Source organism: Hevea brasiliensis, chromosome 2, assembly GCF_030052815.1.
Source record: "Hevea brasiliensis isolate MT/VB/25A 57/8 chromosome 2, ASM3005281v1, whole genome shotgun sequence".
Classification (NCBI taxonomy): domain Eukaryota; kingdom Viridiplantae; phylum Streptophyta; class Magnoliopsida; order Malpighiales; family Euphorbiaceae; genus Hevea; species Hevea brasiliensis.
In genome coordinates this window covers 809,125-832,100 of record NC_079494.1, presented here as the reverse complement: position 1 = coordinate 832,100, position 22,976 = coordinate 809,125, and the positions used below count along the sequence as shown (strand labels likewise).

The following is a 22,976-nucleotide window of genomic DNA, read 5'->3' as shown; positions in this document are numbered from 1 at the left end:
TGGGAAATTGTTAGTAGTATGCCCTAGAGCATATCATTTAGTATGTATCTTGTACATATTTTTATTAATAAAAGACATTTTCACTTTTTCGTTTACATAATATATTTATGTGTAATAGAAAAGGTCCATTGATATTTTGTTAGAAATTCTATTATTAAGTTATTAAGAATATGAGTGACAGTATTTCTAGTACAAAGGATCATAAATAGGTTCACAATCGAGGATACTTCATAATAAGGACATGACTTATCCAGAAAGATTGTATTCATGTTTGTTTCCAAGTTATTTATATGAGACATAGATAAGATAGAATGGTGAGTCTCATGCCATATAACAAACATGATAGGCACTTATACATGATAAGTAGGCCGAACCAGTGACACTTATGACAAGCACATGGAGTTTACTCTTGTCAATACATTGTCATAAATCATATCAGTGCATATAATCTTTAGACCTGAGATAGCACAATTATCTTGTATATAGGTGGTTTGAGTTTGATACTGCTTTCATACTTGTACTGTGTATGGGTATATGGGCATGTGTTGGCTCCTACTAGTTATATATGGAGGTAGGTGTTGATCAAGATGAATCTGTTCCTCTAAGTAAATAGAGATAAAATCTTATGTTCATTTAATTGTTCTTGATGTTTCAAGTTCCTGGCGAGGACAGATAGATTTATTCAGAAAGAGTTTCTGATGAGAAAAATCTTTTTAATCAAGAACTGGAATTAAAAGAGAACATAATATTCATAGCAAATGGGATTTGATATAAACCATGATTCCAGCTTGAGTTGGGATTTTGTAACAGAGAGATTCTAGTGCATGGTAACATATGATTATAGATTCATTTAAGGTAAACCTTATTACTGATTGGTTGGCCATGGCATGCTATGCTAGGTGTTAACCATGGTCTATGAGGTGCATAAAATGATTTAGAGAAATCATTTATAGTAAGAAAGAGTTCTGATGATATTAAGAGTTAATATCATGTCTCATTGCCAATTAGTGATGAGCCTAGTAAGTCACACACATACACAAGTTATCACCTAATTAAATATGATTTAATTAATTAATTGAAGAGTTTAATTGATTAATTAAATAGGTTTGGTTTGCAATTATATTGCAAAATTACTAGCATGACTTGAAACCAAATCTAGATTATTGGATGTATAGTATAAGTTAAATTTATATTTAAAGTGTTTAAATATGAATTTAATTAATGAGAAATTAATTAATAAAGATTAATTAATTGATTTATATTTGATATAAATTGATTAAAAGAAGAGAAATAATTATTTTGGATTGAGAACTCAAAATTAAGACACATGGGGCATTTTGGTCATTTCACAGGGTGACATGTGTCACCATGAGATGGTGACACATGGCATTATACATAAGCTTGCCAAATGTCTTTTAATCATATAAGATGATTAAAATTAAGATTAAATATAGGTTTGACACTTGGCACAATGTGATTGGGTCAATTAAACCTAGAACCAATTTGAGGGTGACATGTGGCAAGGGTTTAATGTGTTGACCTAGCTATATAAGTATTGTTATGAAAAGAAAACAACACAACCAGCAGCTATCCTCCTTTGTGCCACCACCTTGAAGTTCCCCTTCTCTTCTTCTTCTTCATCTCTCACCAATTCCAAGAGATTAGCAAACAATCTCTTGAATTAAAAATACTAGAAATTATTTCTAATGTCCTATTTACATCTTTAATCTCTTAAAAGGCAAAACTTAATTTTCTAATTAATAGAAAAAGCTTTAGAAGCTGTTCAAGGGCTGCCATATGTGTTTTTGATATGGATAAGCTAGAGGGACAACATCTGGTGTCCTGAAAACACATCCGAAAGGCACAAATACACTGCAGTGCATCAAGAGGTTAGTGTATTTGTTCTTGATCTCATCTAGGGTTCTAAAATTAATCTGATTAATTTTTAAAATTTTAAATGGAAAATATAGATCCAAAACATATTAAAAGTGTTTTAATATGTTGTTTATTATTGAAATCAAATAGATAAAAAAAAATCTTGCATGATGCATGTGACCCTAGGTGAAAATTTTTGAATTCAATGGTATAAACTTGTGTTTTTCATGCTTTCGCTCCTTTAGATCTCCCCTGATAGGGCATTATAAAGATCTCTCCATGGGATTTTCTTATGGATCTATAACATACATAACATAACATAGTCATAAACATAGGGGGAGTCAGTGGGTCATCCATTATCCATAATGCATCAACAACAATTATGTAATTATGTAATATCTTCGTGTTTTAGATACATACATCCTAAATAGATATGATATAATGCATGATGATAATCATATATTAACTTTAGGTAGTTTTCATTTTATTAAGGTTAGAGTTACTCACCTCTTGTAGCCTATCAATCACCTGACTCGAATGATAGCTATCCTCGGATCCTTAACCTTCCGAGTCCCTCAAACTCGATCCTATCAAATCAAACCCTAGAGAGTTATACAAGGCACTAAAACTCTATACATATATTAATCATCTTATTTTAGGTCCTTAGGAACCATGAAATTAGATTTTAGAGCTTTGGAATCGAAGGAGAAATAAAGTGGGCAGAACCAAGTTTCACTGCCGGAGTTTTGGGCTTTAACTGTCGAACCTTGGAACATCAGGTGCCTATTTGTGTAGTAGCCACTACTGTTGCCGAAGTCTCATTGTCGAACCTAGAAAATTTTTCAGATTTTTCTGAGAAACTATATGTTTCGGCTGTCGAACCTATGATTTTTGACAACTGAACCTGAAAATTTTCAGAATTTCTAAGTAAAAAACCTATAGAATCTTTCTCCCAAAAACCTCAAAACTCATCTCAAAGTTCCAAAACACAAACCAACCATATAGACACATCTCTAGAGCCTAAAACAAGTTGAAAACATACTTAATACCCATATACATTAGTCAAAACTCAAATTTTAGGTTTTCTCCAAACCCAACATAGCATATTCATAGATTTCTTCAAATCTATCAAGGTGGACTAGCAAGACCCATAACACTTAAGTATGACTAAACTAACAATTAAAACATGCGATTCCAACATACATCATAAAACCCTAATCCTAACATGCATAACTTCTCAAAACTCATCTTAAAAACAACTTTATATGAAATTGAAGTTATAGAAATCTAATTCCTCATCAACTTTCTTAGATCTACCTAGTAGATTAAGAAAAAAAAATGTTACCTCTTTTCTTAGAGTTTGGAGGTGAAAAAATCAAAGCCCCAAAACTTGAGTATATTTTCCCACACTTCTAAATGGAAGAATCTACCTCCAGATCTTGAAAAACTCAATGAAATTCCTTCAAAGAGCTCCTTGTATGCTCCAGCAGTTAAGAGAGAGAAGAGAGCAAATCCAAGTGTTTTGACAGAAAAATGAGCTTTGATCCCTTTTATATCCTCAAGGTCAAGGGACTTTCAGCTGTTGGAAGTCTCAATTTTGGCTATCGGAGTCCATTCTATCCAAAAAGGGAATTAAGCCCAAAAAGGGATTTTGGCTGTCAAAAGTCCATTCTTTGGCTGTCGAAGTTCCTTTTGCCCAAATACACACTAAAATACTTTTCTTTGATCAAAACTATTAAAATATTTTTATTTTCTTACAAGCATTTTGAATACTTTAAATACACATACATAAACTTATTTTTATATCTTACTGTCATTCCCTTATCAGTGAAGTTTTAAATTTTCACCGGAATATTCTGCCAATAACACATATTCCGACATCGAAAAATGGCGGGTATTACAAAATAATAATTGTAGGATTGAATCGTGCCAACAATCCCTTCGACTCATAGTGCAAGATGTTGGCTCAACTAGTTAGCTCCACTCAGCGCCAATAATCTCCTCTTAACACTTATCGAGGATTTAAACCCATAACTTCTGCTTTGATACTAATTATATGAGTATTTATCATAGTGTCAAGTTTAAACTATTAACAGAAGTGTAATATTAACTTTCTAAAATGTAGTAGCTCAAAGTGTCATGAAAAATCTGGGCAGAATGTTGATTTATTGAATTAGTCTAGTGCCAACAATTTTTTGAGAAATTATTTTTTAACTTGTCAACCATAATCTCAAACTAAATATTAATAAAATAAAAAAATAAAATTACTTTTCTAAACTCTCACTGCAATCTTATGCTTGCTTTACGAATTGTTTGGTGTTACATTATTAAAACTACATTTTTACCAAACAGGGCCTCAAGTAAACGGGCCTGGCTGCGAATCGGACGCGCAATCTTAAGGTTTGCATTCGGACGCACAACCGTTCGGCCAAGAATTCACTTCTAGTTTACACTCCATGACAAATTATTTTGCAGAAAATACCATACGCGATATTCATCTTCTGAAGTGAACAATCGATTACTGGTGAAGCGCAAATGCGATGGAGCTGAGGAGGAGAAATTGCACAGTGATAATGGCCTGAAAGATGAGGCCTTTTCGCATACAGAGTCTTGTATAGAAGAAGAAAAGGAAAGGGTAATTAATCCCCAAAACCCTACTTTACTTCCATAATCATATTTAGTATCTGTTGATTTAGTATTCCAAATCTATCTCTTGGTTTTCTCAGAGAATTCCCAATTCCATCCTCAAAATGGCATCACTTTGGATTCTTCAATTTCATCCCTTATCTATTCAGGTAATCTCAATTCTTCCCTTTTCTTTTGCATTCCAACTGACTTTTGATTTATGTTTTGCTTCTATGGTAGCCATCGATTTGGGTTTCAAAGCGCCGGGTTTCTCCGAATTTTCTGCAACTTAGGAGAGAATTTGATTTGCCTCATGGTCAATTGAAGTGGAATCGATCAACAGCCAATCCATTTTTTCAATTGAGAGCTATAAGTAGTTTGGGGAGTTCTGAAGACGGGGGAGTTCCACAACATGGGGTGGTCAAGATTCCCTTGGAATCCAAACACCCAATTGCCAAATTGCAAGGAATGATTTCCATTTTCCCTCCCGTTGTTTTTCTGGTAATATGTTACTTTTTTTTTTCTTGCATATTATTGTGGTAAAGCATTGAGATTATTCTGGCATGTGTTTTTTATTTCTTGAAAGTTTATTATTTGTATCAGACAAGAAGAGGAGCTGGAAGTAATTTTTTAATCTGGTTGTGTGTTGCAACTGCATTTTTGCTTATTGTTGTGAGAGTGTATGTGGTGAGGAAGTCAACGTACAACCGTCCTGGCTCTGTAGCTGATCTTGTCAGACGTGGGCAACTAAGATCTGATAGAAGAGGCATGTACGATTCTCATCCCTAATACTATCTCTATCTCCTGTAATTTTTGTAGTTTTGCTATTTTGACTTACTCAGAATTCATAGATATGAGTCTAGGAGGGATTAATATTGAGCTGCATTTGTTCCTTGTAACTTGCTTTCATTTATTTCTGTGGTGTTATGAAATCCCAATATCACATTATAAGCCATTTCAAGCTTTTCAACCTTGATAATGTTATTCACAGCTCAAGGCCTCTCAAATATGATGATCCATTCAATAATCCATTGGTGAAGGTTGGTAAGAGTAATTCCACTGTAGAAATGTGTGGGAAAGTTTATAAGTTGGCCCCAGTTACGCTGACAGAAGAGCAACAAGCAATCCATCAGAAAAGGAGATCCCGAGCATACCAGTGGAAAAGGCCAACTATATTTCTTAAAGAAGGGGATTCTATACCTCCTGATGTTGACCCTGATACAGTCAGATGGATTCCCGCAAATCATCCCTTTGCAACTACTGCTAGTGACATTGATGAAGACCTGGCCCAAAATAATGTTTATCAGAAACATGGTGTTCCATTCCGTATTCAAGCGGAGCATGAAGCACTACAGCGAAAGCTAGAAGCATTACAACAAGTAAGTCATATTGACACTTTCAAGATTTAATTTAGTGTCTTAAAAGTACAATTGGAAGTAGAGGATCAGATCTATGCAATGAAAAGTCAGTGCCTTCAGTTCCTTTCTGCAAAATGTGGAGTTTCTTGACTGTATTCCTTTCTGCAGTTCTTCTGTCCAGTAAATCTTATTGTTCGTTTGCAGGAGCAAAAACTCAATAAATTGGTCATTGATACCGGCAATGCTAAAGATTTTGAAAGACTACTAAAGTTTAATCCAAAGCCAAATGAGCTTATAGAACAGAGTCCATTCAACAATCAAGCAGGTGATCCTATGCCATCAAAATCAGATTCTGCCGCAAATTCCTTCAAGAGCAATTCATCCTCAGAGGAAATTCAGAAACCATAAATTAGTTTTTGCATTTGACAACATTTACCCAGCTGTTAAATATCCATATTTTGTATTGAACTTAGGATTTTTGACAATTAGATGAGTGTGGATGTTGATATTGTCTGTGGAAATTAGAATTTCAACCGAGCTCAGTCCAGTTGTAAGTAGTAAAACGTGAGGTTGGACAGTGAATATAATGGCAGATGTCCTATTTATTTTGGTTTGCAAATTGCTTTGTCTGCCTCAAGAGAGCTGACCTGCCCCACACCCACACAAATACAGAGTTGTATTCCTCCAGGAGCTGAACTGATGTTTATTGCATGCATCGTCGTGAACACAGTATTTGTGGCTTACGCGTTGCCATCCGAAGATCAGTCATTCATTTTATCTGTAGATTATTTTTTGGCCAGTTTCTCTTATTTGTTATTTGGATGAAGCCTTCGCGCTGATAATAATTTTTTAGTTGTTTGCATCAAATCAACATAATTTGGTATGCTTTCCTGAATTGAATCTGCCTCTTAATTTCATTTTTATTTTATAGTCCAGAAATCAAATTGAACGATCGTGTCACAGGTAAACTGAACAGTGTGGCAGCGGCAGGCCTTCTGTAATGGTCTGGATGATCTCAGAATCTTTATGTTCTACCAAAATTAGTTATTCATTCTAAAGACCAGATGAAATGAACTATAGAATTGTCAGAAGGCCATTGAGTGCAAACTGGTTGCAAAATGAGAATGTCCGAAAACGCCATAGGTCCCTTAAAGTTCAGCATGATCTATTAACCAGGCAGAGACTTTTGCAGGAGAGCCGTTCTGGGCAGGATGTTAACATGATCGTTGTTCCTGACTTGATGGGAGGATGACGGGCTTTGCCTGTCACATTTCATTCCTTCTCATCGACGAGCTTCCTTTAAAATGCAATAGCAACACCGTGAAACACAGATCAGAGAACAGGGCATCATACGAATCAACTCTCTATATTTAGTATTATCATATTATAATGCAAAAATTTTAAACAAAATGGCATTTAATTGTTTAATTATAAGATCTTTGTTCTCAATATAATGACATCTTTAGCAGCTCAAACTGCATAATAATCAGCAGGCCATCCAAGCTTTGTCACTCACTCTTGGCAGCAGCAGCTTGTCTTGCGCCAACAGCAAAGAACTCTGTAATGACTTCAAGGGGCATACCTTTGGTTTCTGGGACCTTCAGGAAGACGAAGACCCAAGAGATGGCACACATGACAGCAAAAACGATAAAGATACCCTTTAGGCCAACTGAAGTTAGCATTACAGGCAGTGTATAGGTAACAATGATATCCCCAATCCAGTAAACTAGGGCACAGATGGCAATGCACAGTCCACGAACTCTTGTGGGGAAGATCTCTGAGCAAAGGATATTCGGAATTGGCCCATAAGCCATAACAAAGCAGCAGAAGTAGATGACAACACAAACAGTTGAGATCACTGCATCTGCGACTGTACCCAAGTCCACCAGTTGGACGATTATTAGGACGATGAGGGAGCCTATAAGCACAGGAATTGTGGTGAGTAGCAGAGTCCTGCAAAAAAGGAAGAATTCGTTTAATAAAATAACTTTTTTAAATGAAAAAAGAGAGGAGATTCAGTATCCATGATGCCAAACTTAATGCTGAGAAAGAAAACCACCTTCTGCCTGAGACATCCACGAGCCTCATGCCTACGGCTATACAAGGAAGCATCAGAAATGTTGTGAATGCACTAATAAGGAATGATGCAGACGTTGAACTAATTCCCAGGTTCACAAGAAGAACTTCAACACCTGCCTCTTCAAGAATTTGAGGAGTGTAGTAGAGAATACCACCGATACCTGAAAACTGCAAGCATGTATAAAAAAAGGTTCAGTTATTTAGTACAATTCATGATATATCCACAAAGATGGATCACAATAGTACTGTTACTAATTTCAATTCAATTAACTAGAAGCAGATGCAGAAGAAAAACTAGTAAATGAATAAAATAGAGGAAGAAAAAATAGTAAATGAATAAAATAGACTACCTGCTGAAGAATTTGAATTCCAATCCCAACAATCAATGCTCGCTTGACTCCTGGATCAAGTAAAGCATCCCAAATTGGCCCCTTTTTGGCAGTTTCAGAAGGGTGAACCATTGCAGGTCCAACTGCATGCTGATCCAGAAGCTCCTTGGAATAGAGGGCAGGTTGACTTACCAGAGCAGAAGCCTGGACATACTCACCTTCTGCAGGAACATCACCACCAGGAAGTGAAACCAGAGACCCACGACGAGATCCAGGGACTCCCTCCTGGTGCAAATAAACCCTTTTAAATTCTCCTTCCTTCTTTCCATCTTCTCCTTCTCTCTCAGACCATTTCCACGCCAACTGCCAACCGCCACCAATACCTGTAGCCCCAACAGCCTCCCCAGTTCCTTGCATGAGACTGCTATGGCGTCTCATGCTCAGAATGCTACCATGGGAAGGTGGGGGGTGCATATCCTTTTCCAGGCTTGTTGTCTGACGAGAGATTAATGGACTGTGTAAATTATCATCTGAGTCTCCCCCAGCAGCTTCTGATGTGTAGTCCTCACCTTCCCTCTGTAAGCTCTCTTCATCCCAATGCTCATGTTTAACATGAGATTCTGCTGTACTAAACATGCTACCAAAATTAGGGAAAAGCATGCTTCCTGTTTCAGGATTCTTCTCATGAACACTACCAAAAAGAGTCACTAGAGGATCCATGAGAGGCATGCTTTGGTTCACCATGGTTCCCTGGCGAGATACAAGAGCAAGAGAACTCTGTCCAGTGACAGGTTTGGCAATCCAGGAGAGGCCTGCTTCAGGCCCATATAATTTGATTTTGTCTTTCTCAGCAGTGGGTTCATGATCATCAGCAAGTTCATCTGCAGGGCCTATTATGTACTCCTCTATGGAAGTTTCGCCCCCAATACCAAGACCTTCAACCAGCAAAGCCATCTCACCTGCGGATCATAGAAGCTTTAGCAACCTCCACTTGATAAAGTTGTCAAAAGCTACAATATGGAAAAATGATGTTTAGAAATTTCCAACATTTGGATTTCTATTGAGTTACAATTTATGGACAAATCTGAAAAACTGTTGCATGTTATTTTACATAGATATGCTGCTGTCTAGTCAAAATACGCTCTCAAAGTTCTAATAGATTACCCACAAACATAAATGTAAATCTCAAAAAGAATGCCAATTAAGAATTTTCCTACAGACTCAAAGTGGACCAATAAAAATGTGAAATGTTTGGAATCCTAATAGCTAAATAAACAGGACACTCTGTTAAAAAGTTTACAATCCTATGGAAATCAATGTCAAACCCAATAAAATGAATTCTTTGACATCCATTCAAAAGTAAATTATAGGGACACTGGATGATACGAAATAATAAAAATATGACCGAAAGAGGGCTTTAATGCTTCCACTAAGTAGCATTTTTGGGCAAATTATGTAACAATTGTTACATTACAAGTTATTAAGATACTAATTTTTTATACTTTTATTAAAATTTTGAATTGACTTCAAAAACTCTGATGATTTTAGGTAACAGCCAGAATACTCCAGGCATCTATTCCCAGGAAAATAACTCATTGTGATATGGAAAGTATTGTACCAATTTTCATTCTAGATAAATATGCAAACATCCATTTAATCAGGGCTCCCTGGTAACTTGGCTAAAACAAACAAGGGATTATACTATTGGCTTAATCTGGTACATAAATTTCTGAACCTGTTTATAACAGGGAAAAAAAAAAAGAGAATATATAATGAATAAGAGTGAAATACCTGAAACATCTTCCCTTCCACGTAATCTCTGCAGAACTCGTTTAGCCTCAAGCATCTTCCCTTTACTCACAAGCCATCGAGGAGTTTCAGGCAAATAAAATATTGTCAATGCAAAATATAGTAGAGAAGGTATAGAAAGTATTCCAAGCATCAACCTCCAACTTGGTGAGGGCATTAAAGACATTCCAAAAACCATACAATATGACAGAAACATTCCTCCTGAACCGGTGAACTGAGGAAGGGTATTTAACATTCCCCTTATATCTGATGGGGCAGTCTCAGATATATACACTGGAACAAGTGTAACAGCTAAGCCAATTGCAAATCCATCTAAAAGCCTTGCTATGCACAGGATGTAGACATTTGGAGACCAAGCCATTATTAAACCACTAATAAAGTAAAGCACTGATGAAATTATTAGCATTGGACGGCGACCAAGCCAATCTGAAATTGCTCCTGAGCATGTTGTGATTGCTGTGGCTCCAATAAGAGACATGGCCACAACTAGACCTTCCACTGTAGTTTGCAAATCGAGGTCCTCCTTGATGTAAACAATAGCCCCTGAATGCAAAGAAAGAGAAATTCAGGACTGCATCCATTCAATAATTTGACATTCAGACTTAACGTTCTGTGCAAGAGAAAAACCAAGCAAAAATAAATGGGAACAATAAAGCCATGAGGCAAACTTGATTACTGTTGCCACAAGTTCCACAAGTTTATATTGAATCAAAATAAAAATAGATTTTAGCTTGTAAAAAGGTCATAATTGAAGATCAAAGAGACAATAGGTTAAATGTTCAAGGAAGAATACCAGCAATAGTAGCATTATCCCATCCTTGCAAGAAGCTACCAATGCATGCAGCAATAGCCACCAATACAGCGCCGTTCATCTTTTAAAGTTTAAACAATGAATCAAACTCCTAATCTAGAACTAAACTGCAAGAAAAGAACTCAGATTAAGCAACATCAGCAACATAGTTCAGATCTGATCCACTCATCAGAGAACCCCATATAACTATAAAAGATAGGAATCAACCTATTGAAACAGTCAAAGCAGGATCTAATAATAAATTGTCTAAATTTGAAAATAAGCTATGAATTAATACAATTAATTAGGAAGAAAATACAAGCCCAATTAACATCAGCAAAAAGAAACAAACCAGAAAGGTGAGATCTTCAAGATTGCTCACCTATTGATAGCCCAAATAGGTGAAGTGAGGCTTGAGACAAAATAGTGAGCTCAAAGAAGATACACAGCTCTAACAAAGGAACAAAGATAACGTTTTCCACAGGGAGAGAGTAATCACAAGTAGGGGCTCAAGCCAATGACAGATTCAGTTTCTGTATAAAAAGAGAAGAGAAAATACCAATCACCAAGTGCTTGATGAACTGGCTACGTGCTTAGGTGACAATAGAGGCTCAAAAAATATCTAGCAGAACTGGAGAAAGGGTTAAAAATATAACCTGGCAGAGAGAAGAAAGAAACTGGCTCTGATGACAACTGAAACTCAAGATTAATTAGACCCTCTTTCCCAACAACCCTTCCACAGCAACCCAACAACAGTCAAACACTCACTCACTCACTCACTCACGCAACTGAGTTAATACCTCTCCCTCAACAACCCAGGTACTAAATTCACCAGAAACCATGACATGTTCCCACCATGTACAATCACTGTACAGTAGTAAAATTGAAGCAGAGATATACCCACAGAGCCCAAAAACTTTGAATGAAAACTGAGGAATTATGAAGATTTCTTTAAAAAAGAAAAGAAATTGATAAAAGGTTATCTGGAACCTACTATGCTGGTGAAATCTATGGCTTCCAAATGGACCAACAAAGCGATCAAGTTCGAGGAAAGATATTATGACTATTTTATTTTACTTTTTGTTTTTATGGCATCGCTCTCTGGATTTTAATAATAATAATTGAAGAAACATTTGAACTGTACTTCCTCTGTAAGAATTGGACATCTATGCCTGGCCTAGGGCCGCTTCCACGTCTAAATTGATAGGCTTTGATTTAAGATTTTTTAGATTTCTTTCAATTTAGATTTAATTTAATTTTGGCTCAGTTTCAATTTTACCCTAATTTTAATTCATTTTAGTTTTGATAAATTTAAAATTGAAAATTTTTTTATTTTTCATTTTAAAAAAAAAAATTAATTTAACGTAAAATTAAATTAATCAGTTTTGAATTACTTTTTATTCGATTCAATATTAATTACGAACAAATTATTTTTAATCAAACCAATTTATAATAAAGTTTCATTAATTTGAATTGGAATGAATTTTTTTTTTCTTTTTAATAGGTTTTATAATTGGATCGGCTTAAATGGGCAATTTTCACCAAACAATAAAAAAATTGCAATTCTTAAATAAAATTAAAATGAAAATGAAAATGAAAATGAAAATTAAGAGATTTAACAAGATTCACACAAATTATCTTATTAAAATTTAATTATTATTTTTATTATTAAAATTTAATTTAAATTTATTTTTAAATTTTTTAAATTTAATTATTATTATTTAAATAATATTTGACTCATTTAATTTTATATATTTTAATTAAAAGTGTCAAGTGTGTATAATTTTTTAGATCTCAAATCAAATCAAGAATTATATTAAATTAATAAAAATTATATTAAATTAAAATTATTTTAATAATTTAATTTAATTTTAATTTTTCACTGACAACTTAATTTAGAATCATATATATATATATATATAATATTTAAATTTTATTTATTATAAATATTATTATAATTTAATTAATTATTTATATAAAATAAATTCAAATAATAAGTGCGTAATATATAAAATTCAATTTCAAATTTTCTTTTTAACTATAAATCTGTCTCAAATTTTATTATATCATTTGAACCCATATTTGAAAATGGGAATTTTAATTTCAATAACGGAACACAAGAACAGACTGGATACGGCGAGGTATTATCGCACATGAAGGCAATAATAAGATTTGAAATTTGCATGTAGAGAAATGAAAGATGAATGATGAAGCCACTATAATCTACCTGTCATGGGGAGAGGGAGAGGGAGAGGGAGAGGGAGAGGGTCAAGATCAGGCAATTTGCACTCGAGATCATTAGCTCACACAATGAGTGCCACATGGGATAGATTGGAGGCTATCTGTTTTGTCTACGTAAGTCTTTATGATTTGCTCTACCTCTACATCCATCCTTTTAATTTCCACTAGAATTGAAAATTGTCTCTGCATCCTGCCAAATTTGCATGAGAAACACAGCTTTTCTCCATGTGCCTGTCGCGGATACTTCTAATTGGCTATCTTGTCTTTCTGTTCTCATCTGACCCCTTGAGCTTTAGAAAGACATTTCTCTTCCTCTTTCTTTTGTGTTGAATTTGAACAAATTTTTGTTTGTATACTACAAAATTACGCATCCTTTTCTTCATTTAATAGCATGCGCCAGCAGGCAAAGGGAAGAAGGTTTGGTTAGTTCCTTAAACATGGAAGAAAGCTGCTCAACAGTCAACCCAACAACTCTTATTGGTTGCAAGTAACTTCACTCAAGACCTTCTAAATTTTAAGAAGGTTAATAAATTTTAGGTTATTTTCTGAAATGTAAACTTCTTATATTAAGCTCCAGCTAAGCAAAACCAAGAAGTCTATGAATTCTATCTTCATGTTAGTTTCCCTCTAAATTTTGGCCTAGCACTTCAATGGGTATCTTTTCCGTCTACTATTAGAATAGGAACAGTTGCCTCGCTTAAAGAAGACAAGATAAGAGTTTCGAGGCATTCATATATTTTTAATCAATAACTGGCATGCTAAATGGTTGATTTAAACGGGTTGGTTAATTTGGCGCGCAATGCACAAGGAAATGAAATCTTCTAATATCGAATGATCACCAAGCTCTCATGGCGTCGGCTGAGAATTTATCAATTCTCACACCTCCACCGGCCTCCTTCTCTTCGTTCCTTCTCCATTCAACAAAATCCCGCCTCTGCTCAACAATCTTCTTACATGCAACTCTCCCACAACTTCTACAAAGCAATGCAAGAATGTGCGTCAATACCCATCGCTCGAAAACTTCATGCGCAGCTTATCCCTTCAGGATTATACTTTTCCGTTTTCCTTCAGAACCATCTTTTGAATATGTACTTCAATTTTGGTTTAATAGATGATGCTTTGCGGGTTTTTGCTGAGATGGGGTTTCGCAATGTTGTTACATACAACATGATTATTAGTGGGTTGTGTAGTGCGGTTCGAATAGGAGATGCGAAGAAGTTGTTTGATGAAATGCCTGATAGAGACTCTGTTTCTTGGAACTCTATGATGTCGGGTTATTTCCGAAATGGGAGGCCTGAGGAGGCTCTAAGGGTTTTTATTTCGCTGATTCGAGATTGTGCAAGTATCACGAATTTGCTGTCATTCTCTTGTGCCATGAAGGCTTGTGGTGCTCTTGGTTATATCAAATTGGCTTTTCAGTTGCATGGGCTTTTGGAGAAAATTGATTTTGGCAGTGATACATCAATTGAAACGTCTGTTCTGGATATGTATGTTAAGTGTGATGCGGTGAGATATGCAGAGCTAGTGTTTTTGAGGATCCCGAATCCAAATTTGTTTTGCTTTAATAGTATGATTTACGGTTATTCCAAATTTTATGGGGTTGGAAGGGCTCTTGACTTGTTCAACCAAATGCCAGAACGTGACAGTGTATCTTGGAACACAATGATTTCAATCTTGTCTCAGCACGGATTTTGTGTTCCAACTCTTAGTATGTTTGTTGAGATGTGGACTCAAGGTTTTAGACCCAATTCCATGACATATGCTTGCGTCCTTAGTACATGTGCAAGCTTTTGTGAACTGGAATGGGGTACTCATTTGCATGCTCGAATTGTTCGAACAGAAAGCGTTCTTGATGTTTATGTGAGTAATGGTCTGATTGATATGTATGCAAAATGTGGAAATTTAGAGTTTGCTAGGCAAGCATTGAACAGTTTAACAGAGCATAATTCAGTTACATGGACTTCTTTGATTGGAGGAGTTGCACAGTGTGGGCTTGAAGAAGAAGCACTAATACTATTTAACCAAATGAGAAAGGTTCCTGTTGCCTTGGATGAGTTTACTCTTACCACAGTTCTGAAGGTTTGTTCATATCCAAACAATATTTCTGTTGGCGGACAACTTCATGCACTTACAATTAAGACCGGAATGGATTCCTTTGTTTCAATGGGGAATGCTCTTATTAAAATGTACTCAAAATGTGGTGATTCTCAGAAGGCAAATTACGCATTTGAAATGATGCCAGTCAGTAATATAATATCCTGGACATCTATGATCACTGCATTCTCTCAAGTGGGTGATGTTGAAAAAGCACAGGCTTGTTTTGATAAAATGCTAGAGCGGAATGTCATAACCTGGAACTCCATGATAAGTATGTATATTCAAAATGGATTTTGGGAATGTGGTCTCAAATTTTATTTACAGATGCACAAGGAATGTGTTATGCCAGATGACATTACTTTTGCAACTTCAATAAGTGCCTGTGCTGATTTAGCAATGTTAAAAGTTGGAATCCAAATCATAGCTCATGCGGAGAAATTTGGGTTTGGTTCTGATGTTTCTGTTGCAAATAGTGTTGTTACAATGTATTCAAGATGTGGACAAATTGAAGATGCACGAAAAGTTTTTGATTCCATAAGTATGAAAGATTTGGTTTCTTGGAATTCAATGATGGCTGGATATGCTCAAAATGGTCAAGGTAGGATTGTGATAGAGATTTTCAAGAATATGTTAAAGATGGAATATACACCTGATTCTATAAGCTACATATCTGTTTTATCAGGTTGTAGCTATTCAGGGCTAGTAACAGAAGGGAAACATTACTTTGAGTCCATGACTAGAGACTATGGCATCTTTCCAACGCATGAACATTTTGCATGCATGGTAGACCTACTTGGCCGGGCTGGGCTGCTAGAGCAGGCTAAAAGTTTGATTTTTGAAATGCCTTTTAAGCCGAATGCTGATGTTTGGGGAGCACTGCTCAGCGCTTGCAAGATACATTGCAACCCAAAATTAGCAGAATTTGCAGTAAGGAACTTGCTTGAATTGAATGTAGATAAATCTGGAATTTATATACTTCTAGCACATGTATATTCAGAGTGTGGCAAATTAGAAGGTGTTGCAGATGTGAGAAAACTGATGAGAGAGAAAGGGATCCAGGGCAATCCTGGTTGTAGCTGGATAGAAATTAATAACAGGGTACATGTATTTACTGTCGATGAGGCCAATCACCCTCAAATCAAGGACATTTATGCGATTTTAGGTGACATTCATGATAAGATGGAAGTTACAAGAAGCTATTAGTACAATTAGTTCTACTGGTTCTTGGAGTCATAATAGCAAGAAACATGCTGTCGGTTGATCAGCACACTGATTAACACTTGATAATCAAGTTGATTCCCTTTTTGCATCAAGGATAATTATACTCGGGGATGGACATGCATTTCTTAATTTCATGAAAGATCTTGCTCTTATGGAGATAACTGGTGTTGAAGATTATGGAATTAAGATCTTGTTTCCCTTCTATCTTTTTGTCCATCTATATTTGAATGTTATATGTAGTAGTTTAGATGCCACATGTCAGTGGTGAATAATTGAAATATCGAAATCTGGGAACTGTATTTTCCATTATGAAGAGTTTGAACAAAGTGTACTTGCAGTTAACAAATCTTATATAATAAAGAACTTATATAATTGAAGACTTATTATATCTAGAATCTTACAAATGGTATTTTGCTGCCTGCATCCCAACAAGAAAGCTTCCTTACTATTGCCTGCATGCTCTAGCTCCACTCTTCTATTTCACTTTCATGTTGCTGTGAGCATCGTGAGTACAATATAAGAACGAACTTTATTCTAGACTTTGTTTGTAATCTTTACGTCTGGATTTCTCATTGGTTTGAGCCACATATCAGCCATTATTCTTGAGGAAATGCTCCACAACAGATCTTTCCCCTTTATTAACACATGTTTCCCCCTCTTTCCTCCCTTTCCCAGTCCATGCGCCACCAGCCACTGCGTTGCAGTCACCCTCTGCTTCTCTGAGTCCCACATGTTCTTTCCTCCTGTTCTTAACTTCAAACCTCCAACATGTAAACTTGTCACTTTGAATTTCTTTTCCTCATTATACTTGTCTTCTTTGTTGTCAGTGCATATTGCATGAACAAGTGCTACCACAGGACCTCCAACTGCCTCATATCGCCTCAAGGGATCCCGTAGCTGGACAACCACTGCTACTGTGATTGTTTCAAGGTCCCCTGACTCACCATCCAAAGTAGATGAGCTGTAATTTTTTATCCAGTCCTCAAGTGGAATGGCAGAAGCCAGAGGATGATTATGCTTACCACCTGCGCTTGTCTTTTCATTGAGTGGAGAAACATCAAATGGAGCATCTTCCTCTGCCATTTCTGCCTGAATTTTCAAGGCCTCAACTGACATTGCCTCAATCTTCTGCAACGAGAAAGCCAAAATTTCCTCTGCTGTCAACGGATTTTCATCTACATTCCAAATTCCTGTAAAAATCCTATCTTTCCTGCCTGTATTCATAGCGTTTGCCATGGTTTTTACAGAAGCAATGGTACGAGCAGCACTGGAACTAGCACCTTCTTTGTTTCTCCCTTGGATGATTGCAGAAGCTATGCCTTCAAAAGCTATCTGTTCTGCGGTTTTCCCAATCAGTTCATCCATGGGCATCAATGACAAGATTTGAGAGCTGAGTTCCTCAAAACCAATGGCTGCCATTTTCTGAAATAATTCAAAACCATTCATGGATTTGTGCGATGGAATAATAATTGGTTTTGAAATCTGCATCGCTAATTTTGGAGTGTCTTTCCTTGCAACAACAGTATCTAGTGGATTCATGGCTGCTAAGTAGCCTCCATTTCTTGTTTGCACTGCACAGCCTAAACCCTTGCCGAGATCAGACAGATATACTTTGGACTCAGAATCTGTGGAATCATCAGTTTCACCCAGAGGCAGAGGTGGAGTTTTAGGTTGATTGAATTTGTATGTGTTAATCCCTTCATCCTCAAGCATCTGAAAAAATTCTCTTGTGACAGTCTCTTCATCTGCATCTAGTCCTTGTGATTCACTTTCATCTTCTATTTTAACTATTTTTTCTTCTCCCATCATAGATTCAAGTGCTTTTATCTGCTGAGCAATTGAATCAAGCTCATTTAATCTGGTAAGATGTACCTGATCATGCACCATCTCCTTGACAACTTCACTTGATGCAGACTTTGCTTCAAAATTTTCTTCAGACTCTTCTTTCTCTTGAATCTCAACTCCTTTATCCACAACATCAAATTCTGGGAGTTCAAGTTCTTCAATCTTCGGTTCTGGAACTTGTGATTTCTGAACTGATGGAGATGAGGAAGGAACTGGGGCTGGCTCATCAAGATTCAAGTCATCTATTCCTTGAAGATCCGCTGCTGATTTTGTCTGAGGAGGAGTCCAAGCTTCACTTCGACTTGACATCCTTGGACTGGGGATACTGAATGATGTTTTCGACTGTTTACGGCCAAAAGATGTGAAATTTCTGGATTTACTTGGCTTCAGTTTGTCATCCTGACTGTAAATATCAATCCCTCCATCCTTCTCCATAATCTGAAATCCCAACTTGAGAACAAGTTCTCCTCCTTTAGCCTTTCCAGAAAGATTGAAACTTGTGTCCCACTGTCGAATCCGAGTACCTTCTTGATTCTTCTCCATTGATTCCTGAATGAGGCGACTCAAATCAACGGAACCTCTCCCGAAATCAAGCTCTCCAGCATCAACTGCAAACGCATAAATCCAAAACGGACGGGGCTCGAATTTCAGCTCCTTTCCATTGCCTGAAGTGCAATACACATGACACTTAACAAACAGGGTCTCTTCAAAATCGGCAGCTCCCTGCGAAACCCTTGATGGCATCGTGTGAACCGCACCGTCCTTGGTTTCTGTCTTCCTAATACAAACGGAAAGTCGGAGCCCATTCATCGAAGCTGGAAGGCCTTGTATAGCGACTACTTCAACCGAGAACAAACAGGTCAGTTTCTGCATCCCAATGTGAGAAAGAGCACGGATTGGCTTCCAGTTCCAAAGTCCTTTCTTCTCGGTTGAAGTAGCTGTTTCATCCAGTTTCTTGGCGCCAGGTTGATCAGATGGTTTTGCGCCATTATCATCAGGCTTTGGCCGAGAACGCCATGGCGACAAGGACATGCGCCTGAAGCGGGGTCTGGAGGTGGAATTATCATTAACTTTGGCTGTGGTGGTCTCATCGACGGAAGCGAGTGTGGGAACAGAAGTTCGAGGAAGTGCGAGTGAGGCAGTTCTTCGGTTGGTGGTAGAGTGGGTTTGGTAGAGAGATTGGCTGAGTGCTTCGAGCTCTTCCAAAAGCTGAGTATTGGAATTCCTCTGGGATGAGTGTTCTGCTGCTGCCATCACAAAAAAGAAAAATGGTGTACCAGGTAACAAGTGGCTTATGACGCTTGCTGGGGTTGGTTTGGTTGCAGAGAGAAGCCAGCAGATGAATGGGAGAAGATAAGAGAGTTATATCACATGTTTGGAAGGTTTTGAGGTGGATAAATTGCCATGAAAGGTTGATTGTTGTGTGGTGAAGTGCATGTCCTTCCAATACCATCCAGTGGCCAAGGATAACAGAAGAAACTTCGTGTTGTGTCCTCTTTTAATTGCTGACAATGACAATGTTGGATTTCCTCTGGTCCCGGTGAATGCATGCTGAATTTTATTTTATTTTCCCATAAGTAGAAAGGTTTTCATTAATAAAGGCTTATACATTTCAATACAATTAGAGGCCCCTGGCCCAAAAACAAAATGACCCAGCTAAACACAACCTACCTTAGTCCAACTAGAGGCTTAAAGGCCACACAAGCAACCCCTACCAGAGGTTAGAGGTTGGATCCTTGCCTGAACTGGAAACCCAAATCCAAAAGAAGAAAGTGCCGCAAGTCCTTGACAAATGCGGCTAGAGACCAAGCATGACAGAGACGCCGAATAAAGAGAGTCCCCAGGCAAAATTACATCCAAGGAAATGGTAAGGCCAAGCTAAAAAGACACACTACGACAAAGTACACAGAGCCCATGGATGCGAAAGAAACAAAGAAGGGGGGTAGAGCTCTTGCCATCTCATTCTCATCTATGTTTTGAGGAATTGGAAAGCCTCAAGGTTGGTGTCGACACATCCTTGAGGTACCCACATTAGTAGAACGACCCAACATAAGTCACCAAACTACACCCAATAAGTCAAAATAACTCCTCACCAAGAAACTGTGGACCTGTAAATAAAAGAAATTACAAAAATCTATGTACAAGTCTCGTCCGAAGGTGGGGAAGGAGAAATTCACTTTTCAAATTGGGGGAAAAGGAGTCCTCCCCTATCCAGAAGGGGCAGAGGAAGACTGTGAGTTTAAAAAAAAAGAGAGAACTTGGTCTTTAGACGGAAGAAGAACGGAGAGAAAATTCTCTCTCTAACAAGTAGAGAAAGAGAGAGCTTTCTTTTAAAGTATCAATTAGTAATTAAGTTGCTGAAAATTGAAACAAGTAGTTCTATTTGATAGGAGATTGTTGAGATAATATTTTTGGCTTGTCATTTAATTTTACCTGTATTGCACTTATTTTTTTAATTTTAATTTATTATTAAATTTTAATTTTATTTTTAAAAAATTTCTCTAAACTATATATCCATAAATGCGAGCAATTTCAATTAAGGGTAAATCCCCATCCTCTTCTCAGTTAGTAAATAATTGTGATAACAAAATTAATATTTTTATAATAATTTTATATAGTAACCGATCAATTTTTTTAGTATAAAAATAAATAAAGTAAAAATATAATTTTATTATTTTTTTAACTTAAAAAATTGTCATGGCAGACTCGAGAGATTTTTGTAAAATAGAATTAAAATTTAAAATTTTTTAATAATAAATTATGATTAAAAGGCAGAAATAAATTACAAGACAAAATATATAAATGGACTATAAAAATTTCTCATATTGTTGCATAGTGCCAACGGGGCCGGGCCTTTTATGTAGAAGCCCAATATTGAGAGATATTAACGCTTTCCGCTGCTATTGCTAACCCACTTGGCCTGAAAAGTTCAGTCGGAGAAGCAAGAGTGGAAAAATGTCGATCATGCGGGGGGAGCCGTTGGTGGCGAAGCTGGCTGCGGTGGCCAAGTACGTTGTTCTTCCAGGGGCTATGTTGGCGGCTCTGATCTATTCTCCTCCTCGATATGGTTCCTCCTCCAAGGGCGGTGAATCCCCCAAATAAGATCTTAGTCATCCTTCTTTCTCTCTATTGGTTGGTGCTTCTTCTCTCTTCTTCTTATTTTTTGTTCTAGGTTTAGGGTTTTGTACAATCTTTACTTCTCTATTCCTCTGGATGAAGCGCTAGAGTGAAATATTTGATTAAATCTCAAACAAGATAGATCTGGATTTTAGCTTGAATGCTTATATCAGTTAGCTTGAATGCAGTTCTCGAAATATTCCTGTCATAATCTCATGAATCTGCAATTCTTGATGGCCCGGTCTCCTTCTGTAGCAGAGCTTCACTTTTGAAGCCTGTGAATACAGAAAGTGGTGCTTGGTGCCTTCTTGTTACTTCCGTACAAGAGGCAAGGTCTTGCCTTTGACTTTGATGAGCCCTTGTATCTGGTCTAGGCGTTTCCCTGATCTTAGGAGACAGGAACCAATGATATATGAGCTTTGTTCTACTGTTTGTAACAACTTGAGGGTTTTTGGCTGGATGTTGATTTAAAGGTTTTTCCAAGGCATTGAGGGCAATGCCTGCTATGCAGGGTAACATCAGGAGGGGTAGCTAAGTTCAGCTTTGATCATCTAGATTGTCAATTGTTAGTACAAATTCCTTTTTTTTTTTTTTTTAAATTACTTTCATTTGAAACAACTTTTTGTTGCTCATGTTGGAATGATGACAATGGGTTTCAGTTGACCATGTGGTTCTTATACAGAGTCTTGAGTATAATGTTGCCATTGGTGCTTATACATGTTCTTTTTCTGTGTCACATCTAGAAATTTCAATGCATTCCCGTGTTTCCTGTAACAGTGTTTTTTGATGGTCATACAAAAGTGGGTAATTCCTGTTGTTTCAGTATGGCAAGCTTTGTGCTATATTTTTAACAAAAGAAAATATTGCAGCACAGTTTCTCATTGACTGAGAGGTTTGAGAGTGTGCATTCTTTTATAATCTCTGCAAAAATCTACCCTGTACTGCAGCCGACTTAACTCAATTCTTTTGTAACAGGGGCAGCATTGATGGTTGGATCTGCATGCTTATAGATTTGTGCTTGCTTTGAGGTGCACGGGCATGTAATAATCCTCAACTCGGGATCTAGCAGTTGGATTTCATGAGTAGATAGTTTGTGAATGAAAATGCTTATTATTTTGACTTGAACAACTTCGAGTTGTAGATCTTTTTTCTTGGAAATTGCTCATCATAAACATTATCTAGTTAATCAATGCCGCATGCTGCCCCATCAAGCATATTGTGGAATAAATTCTGAATGATTCATAATACTGATTAAACATTGGTGCTCTCTGTAATCTAATGGAGCTCAAGTCATTGCCAAATCTGACATTCTCAATTGGTAATGAGTGATGAGTACATGTTATAAATGAGACCATATGGTATGGTTTGCTACATATTGCAGCTTTTTATTTCTTGATTATGACTTTGTAGCTGAAAGTCTTACTAGTTTTAGGCGTAACGGATTAACCTTAGCAAATTTTTTAGATGAGTGTTAATTCTTTAGAATGGTAAAAGGCATGCTACATTTGTTGAACTTTGCTAGGTGCATTACCTTCCTCATGTGGAGGTCCCCAAGCCCATTTTTATTAATTTGCTTTCTTCTACGTGGAT

The 22,976-nt window shown here is 36.7% G+C and overlaps 4 protein-coding genes and 1 long non-coding RNA gene across 7 annotated transcripts; 3 read left to right on the top strand and 2 right to left on the bottom strand.

Moving 5' to 3' along the window:
• Positions 1-4,254: 4,254 nt before the first annotated feature.
• Positions 4,255-6,477, top strand: LOC110669292 (protein MULTIPLE CHLOROPLAST DIVISION SITE 1). Of its 2 annotated transcripts, none has more exons than XM_058130959.1 (6): positions 4,255-4,510; positions 4,602-4,670; positions 4,741-5,001; positions 5,104-5,270; positions 5,492-5,879; positions 6,027-6,477. In XM_058130959.1, exons 2-6 carry the CDS (start codon positions 4,626-4,628, stop codon positions 6,264-6,266), a joined length of 1,101 nt encoding a protein of 366 aa, XP_057986942.1. In that variant the 5' UTR covers positions 4,255-4,510; positions 4,602-4,625; the 3' UTR covers positions 6,267-6,477. The 2 variants fall into 2 exon arrangements, with proteins under 2 accessions (XP_057986942.1, XP_057986947.1); XM_058130964.1 differs by having other exon boundaries at positions 4,257-4,510; positions 6,063-6,477.
• A 731-nt stretch (positions 6,478-7,208) lies between these two features.
• LOC110669293 (monosaccharide-sensing protein 2) lies at positions 7,209-11,956 on the bottom strand. 2 transcript variants are annotated; one of them, XM_021830876.2, is made up of 7 exons: positions 11,522-11,956; positions 11,248-11,398; positions 10,869-10,993; positions 10,058-10,618; positions 8,288-9,225; positions 7,918-8,105; positions 7,209-7,811 (listed from the first exon to the last, which is right to left on the bottom strand). In XM_021830876.2, the coding sequence occupies exons 3-7, from the start codon at positions 10,945-10,947 to the stop codon at positions 7,367-7,369; spliced, it is 2,211 nt and encodes a 736-aa protein (XP_021686568.1). In that variant the 5' UTR covers positions 10,948-10,993; positions 11,248-11,398; positions 11,522-11,956; the 3' UTR covers positions 7,209-7,366. The 2 variants fall into 2 exon arrangements, with proteins under 2 accessions (XP_021686568.1, XP_057986933.1); XM_058130950.1 differs by having other exon boundaries at positions 10,869-10,988; positions 11,248-11,956.
• Positions 11,957-12,999: 1,043 nt separating this feature from the next.
• On the top strand, positions 13,000-16,420 carry LOC110669232 (pentatricopeptide repeat-containing protein At2g13600-like). Its single transcript, XM_058130946.1, has one exon. The coding sequence runs from the start codon at positions 13,938-13,940 to the stop codon at positions 16,404-16,406; it is 2,469 nt and encodes an 822-aa protein (XP_057986929.1). The 5' UTR covers positions 13,000-13,937; the 3' UTR covers positions 16,407-16,420.
• A 282-nt stretch (positions 16,421-16,702) lies between these two features.
• On the bottom strand, positions 16,703-20,293 carry LOC110669231 (protein PLASTID MOVEMENT IMPAIRED 1). The gene has a single exon (XM_058130941.1). It carries the CDS (start codon positions 19,521-19,523, stop codon positions 16,959-16,961), a length of 2,565 nt encoding a protein of 854 aa, XP_057986924.1. The 5' UTR covers positions 19,524-20,293; the 3' UTR covers positions 16,703-16,958.
• A 793-nt stretch (positions 20,294-21,086) lies between these two features.
• Positions 21,087-22,642, top strand: LOC110669201 (uncharacterized). Its single transcript, XR_002497640.2, has 2 exons — positions 21,087-21,401; positions 22,362-22,642. It is a non-coding gene; the product is annotated as an uncharacterized LOC110669201 (long non-coding RNA).
• The last annotated feature ends 334 nt before the right edge of the window (positions 22,643-22,976 follow it).